We start from the raw sequence: 7,002 nt of genomic DNA on the forward strand, positions 1-7,002 counted from the left end.
AAGTTTCGAATTTAGATGATTTCTTCGAAAGAGCATAGAAGTACATACGTGTGGAAGAGGGCCATAAGAACTTTCATGTTGAAGAAAGCAAACCTTCCTCCAGTCGCCCCACTACCGATACGTCTGAAGATTCCATATAGAAGGGGAGGTCGTGCTAGAGGGGTCGCTGACCAAGTTTAAAGTTGGACGAGGACCATCTAGCCATAAAAGTCCCGACCCGAGGATAGATCACCTCAAAAATCGTAAAAGGGTCTCAAAGTAGACGCTTGCAAAAAGGGTCTCAAAGTAGACGCTTGCAAAAAGGGTCTCAAAGTAGATGCTCGCAAAAAGGGTCTCAAAGTAGGCGCTTGCCAAAAAGGGTCTCAACAAAGACGCTTACAAAAAGGGTCTCAAAGAAGACGCTTGCAAAAATATTACTATGCCTAATGACAAGAAGGGCGCTTCTCGCAAGAAATAATAAGCGCGCGCAAATATATATAAAAGGATAACTAGAACCGAATGGGTCAACATATCCTTATAGATACAATCAAGGTGCACCAAAGAGAGACTTAGGGAACCCCTTCACGCGGGCTCAAAAGGATCCCGAGCATAATAAATACAAAATATATATATATAATAATAAAAAAAATGAAAAGAAAGAGAAGAGTCTACAAGAACGCCTAAAGGCCTCCCTATAGACTGGGGGGCAAGTGTGGATACCAAAAATCCACATTAAAAAAAAACACATACATGATCTCGCACTGAGATGAGTAAGGGTTTGTGAACATGAAAGAATTGACCCAACGAGCAACACAAGCTAAGTTATAGAGATCGGGCGAGCCTAGAGCCTAAGGCCTAAATGCTCACATGAGAGTAGGCCACGTTGCGCAAAATGACCTCTGTGGAAGTCAAAAGAAAACGTAATGCAAACCCGAGGCAGTCCCAAGAGGCCACGGGTCAAATGATGGAACCTTCGATCCTTACGATATTGGCTACATCCTAGACACGCCCATCTCGTACATATGCACCACGCCTCGCAAAGTCGCCCACGCACCTACGGGCCTTGCACGAGTGCCATCTTGCTCAGGCGCACCTACGACCTCGTGCCTCACACAGCCGTGGCCCCTGCCTCGCCCAGGTGCCATCTTGCGTGCCTAGGGGCCTCGCCTGGGTGCCATCTCGTACATATGCACCACACCTCATGAAGCTGCCCACACACCTATGGGCCTCACATGGGTGCCATCTCGCGCAGGTGCACCTACGGCCTGCGCCTCACACAGTCGCGGCCCCTGCCTCGCCCAGGTGCCGTCTCGCACGCCTAGGGGCCTCACCTGGGTGCCATCTCGTACATATGCACCACACCTCGCGAAGCTGCCCACGCACAAGTGCCATCTCGCGCAGGCGCACCTACGGCCTCGTGCCTCACACAGCCGCGGCCCCTGCCTCGCCCAGGTGCCGTCTCGCGCGCCTAGATACCTCACCCAGGTGCCATCTCGTACATATGCACCACGCCTCGCGAAGGTGCCCACGCACCTACGAGCCTCGCACGGGTGCCATCTCGTGCAGGCAAACCTACGGCCTCCCGCCTCACACATTCGTGATCCCTGCCTCACCTAGGTGTCGTCTCGCGCGCCTAGCTACCTCGCCCAGGTGCCATCTCGTACATATGCACCACGCCTCGCGAAGCCACCCATGCACCTACGGCCCTCGCACGGGTGCCATCTCGCGCAGGCGCACCTACGGCCTCGTGCCGCACACAGCCGCGACCCCTGCCTCGCCCAGGTGCCGTCTCGCGCGCCTAGGGGCCTTACCTAGGTGACATCTCGTGCAGGCGCTCCAACAGGCCTTGCGCTTCACGCATCCACGACCCCTGCCTCACCCAGGTGCCATCTCGCGCGCCTAGCGGCCTCGCTCAGGTGCCATCTCGTGCAAGTGCACCAGTGGCTTCGCCCATGAGCCTCGCGCCAAGTGAGGTGCACCACGCCTCGTCCATATGCCACGCACCAAGGTGCCACACACCACCATGGTCTTGCGACTCCCATGGCCTCGCACCACCGTGGTCTCGCGGCTCCCATGGCCTTGCACCACCATGGTCCTACGGCCCCCCAAAGTGCCTCGCACCACCATGGTCTCGCGCCTCGCGTGCCCATATGGGGTCTAAGACCTCTAGAAAGAGCATACGAGGAGCAATAGGAGAGACCCAAGAACTATTTGGTATCAAGCCAATAGTGGTATAGATGACTGAGTATATCGTTCATGTTAACACACAAGCTTTCCTACACTTAGTAAAGCGTGGAATAGCTTTGAGCAGATACATGCCTTGGAGATGCGAGAATAACCATCAGGTACAAAGTACCCGTACGTGTACGGGTACAGGACATACGACCATGTGGATAACAGAAGCGTGACTCTGACATCTGTATCACGCAAGTAGTGGAGGTACAGATTTGTACAGAGAGTGGGAGCACTACATGCATGCCTCTGACTATGTACTAGGCCAACACCATGACCTTCTGCTCCACCACGACCCGTGCCACTACCCTGACAATGTACCTATGTACAATCTTGTCCCTGGGACCACAATGTATGAGGAGCCATTAGAGCTCCAATATAAATAGATTATCACCCCTCCAGAAAAGGGGTTGAAAAATTCATTGTACACTCAAGCTATTAAGCAATATACAAAGGCTCACTTCATTGTTGATCTGTGTTTATCCTTCCATAAGTTCATTCTAAGTTCTTATTTAAATATCTTCATACTTATCTTTGAGTTTTTCGATATAATTTCGTTGACGAGATTTCACCGTCAACACCATTGAATAAATATATATATATTCTCTAAAAAAGGTATAATTTAACCTAGATTGATTTTAGTTATTTTTAAACTTTATTTAGATTAAAAACTATTTAAATAAGAGTTAAAATAATCTAATTAAGTAAAATTGTCTATACTTAGATAATCAAACACATTTTAAAAAAACAAATATTTACTGGAAGAAGTGTATTTTTTTCCCTGTGTAACTACACTCGCTTTTTTAAATAAGAGTTAAAATAATCTAATTAAGTCAAATTGTTTTTGTTAATTTCAATTAGCCTTTGATGTAGTTCTTTTTTTTTTTGGGAAAGGGAAGCCTTTGATATAGTTTAGAGCATCTCCAACCTTGACACCTTATTTGGTGTCACACCAACATCAAATTTGGTGTCAAAAACTATTTTCACTCCAATCACAACACTAAAAACTACACAAAACAAAAAAATCTTTATTATTATATTATTTTTTAAAATAAATTGAATATTAATTTTATTATTATATTAATTTATCAAAATCATCACAATTATTATATCTAATTAATATTTTAAATAAAACTACTCATTAATTACATGACAATAATACTATATAAATAATACAATAATATTATTATTTTTTTAATGTGTTTTTAAATTTGTAATGTTTCTATTGTGTAATATTAAAAAAATACAAATATTTAATAATGTTTTATTTAAATTATAATTAAAAAAAATAATTTGTGGTATATACAATTTAATTTCTACCTAATAAACTAAATTCTAAAATATATATAATAATATAAATAATAATATAAATATATATAATAATAATTAAATATAATAAAATAATGAAAGAAAAAAAAAAAAAAAAGTATGCGGTGTGCTACAGTACACGACATATATGCTGTGTACTATAGCCAAGACAACAAATTTGATATATGTATGCTGCTTCATTAGAGGGCCTCTTACTGCATATATGCCATTTTAGTGACACATTGGAGAAGTCCTTAGCCGAACACTTTTATCTCAAAATAGGGAAAGTGACAAAGTAGCTCCTCCCACGGGAATTATGCTAAAGTGGCATATGCACCACCATATCATTTCAATAGAATCCAAATAGACTTTACATTACAATCGAATGTACACTGATTCGTCATATGTTTTTATAATTTACTCTGCAGATTAAAATTCGCTACTTTCATTTATATAAAAAAAATGCTCACTACTTTCATATAGGAAAAAAAATAAAAAAGAAAAGTAAAAACAATCACTACTTTCATCTTACTAGTGATCTGAAATTTTGACGCATGAGATAGATGAAGGGTAAAATTTTGAGTTTCCTTGTTTCTCAAATTGAGTTCAAAGTTAGATGAGGTTAAGTATTGTTGATTGAGTAGTCCATCATTTGAGGTTAGAAGTGTATGAGATCAGAGATCGCACCACACCATTTCCAAACGTGGAGGATATATCTTACAAGGATAAATCAAATCACTGCTTTTTGCATTATGAAAAGAGATTGATGATTAATGTTTGCCCTAGGGAGGGATTTGGCTTTGGCTTTGGCTTTGGCTTTGGGATTCAAATCTCAAGTCAGTCAATGGTCAAAAAAGCCATACAAAACTCCCTTGTCCACCGCTCTCGGCGCATGTTAGATCTCTGATCTAGACCCAACTCTTCCCCACATACACTGATGTGGGGCCCTCACAGCCGTTGATCATCACATCAAACATCTCTCTAATATTATCAGATTATTATATCACATTTCATTCATACTCAACAACAAAACACAAAACAAAACAAGAACAAAGTTCTCGTCTCTTTTGTTCTCCTGCCCTTCTCCTCATCCACACCACCATGGCTCACCGAACCACCGAACGGCGCATTTTAGCTGGTGGTCCGAACTCCAAGGCATCTTCCATGGCTGACCAAACCCGCCATAACCCAGATCCCATTTTACCTTCTAAACCTTCTTCTCTGCTTAAAAACAACAACATCAGTCTGTCAAGATCGCTTGACGCTGGTCAAACTGTCCGTACAGCTGAGAAACCCACCTCGCGGAACAATAAAGTCCTTCTTAGTCTTATAGACAGTACCTACTTTAATCAACCCAAGTCGAAGACCGTGTCCTCCTCCGCCGCATCTCCCGCTGTTGATTCCTCCAAGCATTCTCTTTCCAAAGCCAAAACTGGTCAACCGAGAAAAACGGTAAATGACGACGACGACGAAGAAAAAGACTATGAAAAAGTTGGTGGTGATTCTTGTAAAGACCAGTCGAAGAAGTCAACAAAGGAAGGGGAGAAGAAGAAATTTAGCCAAGTGATGTTGAAAAGGGACAGCAAGAAAGAGGCTCACCCAGAAGAATGGGTACAGCAGAACAACTTTGGGGTTTACCAAAGACATTCGGTTTCCTTACCTTTCGCCGGAACAGGAATCGGAACCGACGCCGGGAGTGGGAGAAGGAGGTCTTTATGTGCGACCCATGTTGAGCTAGCCGACGTGTTTGCGAGTAATGGGGTTAAAGTGGTTTCGGCTGATATGCCGCCATTTATGCAGATCCATGCTGTGGAGTTTGCAAGAAAAGCTCATGATAGCTTAGAAAAGTTCACCTCCAGAACACTTGCTTCTGCTCTCAAGAAGGTAAAAAGTTAATTAAGGCTTATTAATATTGCTCTTTGTTAAAACGACCTTGGATTTGCACAATGATTTGATTCTGTGGATTGGAGAATCTGTGGTTATTTTGGTGAAAACTGAATAGTGGGGATTGTTTTGGTTTGGTGTTTTCTTCTATTTTGTGCAGGAATTTGATGGGGTATATGGACCAGCATGGCACTGTATTGTAGGGACGAGTTTTGGGTCGTTTGTGACACATTCTGTAGGTGGGTTTCTATACTTTGCAATGGATCAAAAGTTGTATATTCTTTTGTTTAAAACCGCTGTACAAAGAGCTGATTGAAGTGTTTAATATTACAGTTGAGGAAAAAAAAGTTGCAAGAATTTTTAGTGTAGGGGGGAGTTGAGGAGAGCTAAAATCATACTTTGTCTCCTTCTTTTAGATAGTATATTGGTTACCCTTATGGGAAAAAAAAGGTTATGGAGAGATGATTCTGTCTCCCTTGCTTTTTTGAACATGGACCTATTAGGTGGTCTTGTATATCATCCTCTATGATTGGGGCCAGTAATGGAGAAGAAACCCCTTTTGACAAGGATTGTTCTCTACCTTTGAGTGTGATCTATATCATGTTATATTCTTTACATGACTGCATAGGTGTAAAAAATATTCTTGTGAGTGTGTAGATCATGCATTGCTTTCATTTATGCCTAGGTAGGGTTGTCTCTATTGATTATTATTAAGTCATGTATTTATACTTGAAACAACGAGTTTTGGATCAGTAGGTATAAAATTCTTTAGAGAAACCTAGTGGCTGAGCTGTGTAATGGTCCATGGGACAGCCCTCTTTTACCACTAAATTTATTAGTACACTTCCATATTGTTTTTAACCACACAATAATGCTAGATTAGAATATGATTAATACTATTGTACTTACTAAATGATTAGACCAATGACATCATCAAGTGATCGATAATAGAATAAGATCATGTTGGTCTTTTGTATATATTTCGTTGGATGGAATATGTTGGCCATGATGTGTAATAGGAAAGATGTCAGTGTACCAAATGATGTGAAATGTCATGGATTAGCTTGGTTTTCTTTCTGGGCATATACGTACAGGGTAATGCCTTGGCTGCAAAAGCATTTATTTTAGATGGTGATGATTGTAGTGCCACTCTTATATGCATTTAAACTTGCACTGTATGTATGTTTGGTAGGAGTGGTAGGGGGGAGGAAGAGTGATAGAAAAAGGATAGGTTGAATTATTTGATAGGGAGGAGGGAGATGGAAGAACACCTTCTCTCTATGAACTTGTAAAATTTAATTATTTAATTTTTTGGATGAATGAAAATATATATATACACTAAATATCACAATTATATTTTTAAAAAGTAATAAATATGTTTAAAAAAAATTTAGTAATATGGTAATTTTAACACTATTTTTCTCTCATTCCTCCTTCCAATTTTACTTCTAATAGCAAACAACATAAATCCATCCACTATATGTTTTATCCTTCTTAAATTCTACATTCATTATACTTTCTTCCTTCTAGCAAAACATAACCTTAAGGCGGTCTTGTTATAACTATATGTTATGAGAAATTTCATGGTATGGGTAAACT

The 7,002-nt window shown here is 41.0% G+C and overlaps 1 protein-coding gene across 1 annotated transcript; it reads left to right on the forward strand.

Moving 5' to 3' along the window:
• The first annotated feature begins 4,519 nt into the window (after positions 1-4,519).
• On the forward strand, positions 4,520-5,982 carry LOC133830408 (uncharacterized). The gene is made up of 2 exons (XM_062260382.1): positions 4,520-5,403; positions 5,564-5,982. Exons 1-2 carry the CDS (start codon positions 4,621-4,623, stop codon positions 5,717-5,719), a joined length of 939 nt encoding a protein of 312 aa, XP_062116366.1. The 5' UTR covers positions 4,520-4,620; the 3' UTR covers positions 5,720-5,982.
• The last annotated feature ends 1,020 nt before the right edge of the window (positions 5,983-7,002 follow it).

The sequence above is a fragment of the Humulus lupulus genome, chromosome 4 (genome assembly GCF_963169125.1).
Source record: "Humulus lupulus chromosome 4, drHumLupu1.1, whole genome shotgun sequence".
Classification (NCBI taxonomy): Eukaryota; Viridiplantae; Streptophyta; class Magnoliopsida; order Rosales; family Cannabaceae; genus Humulus; species Humulus lupulus.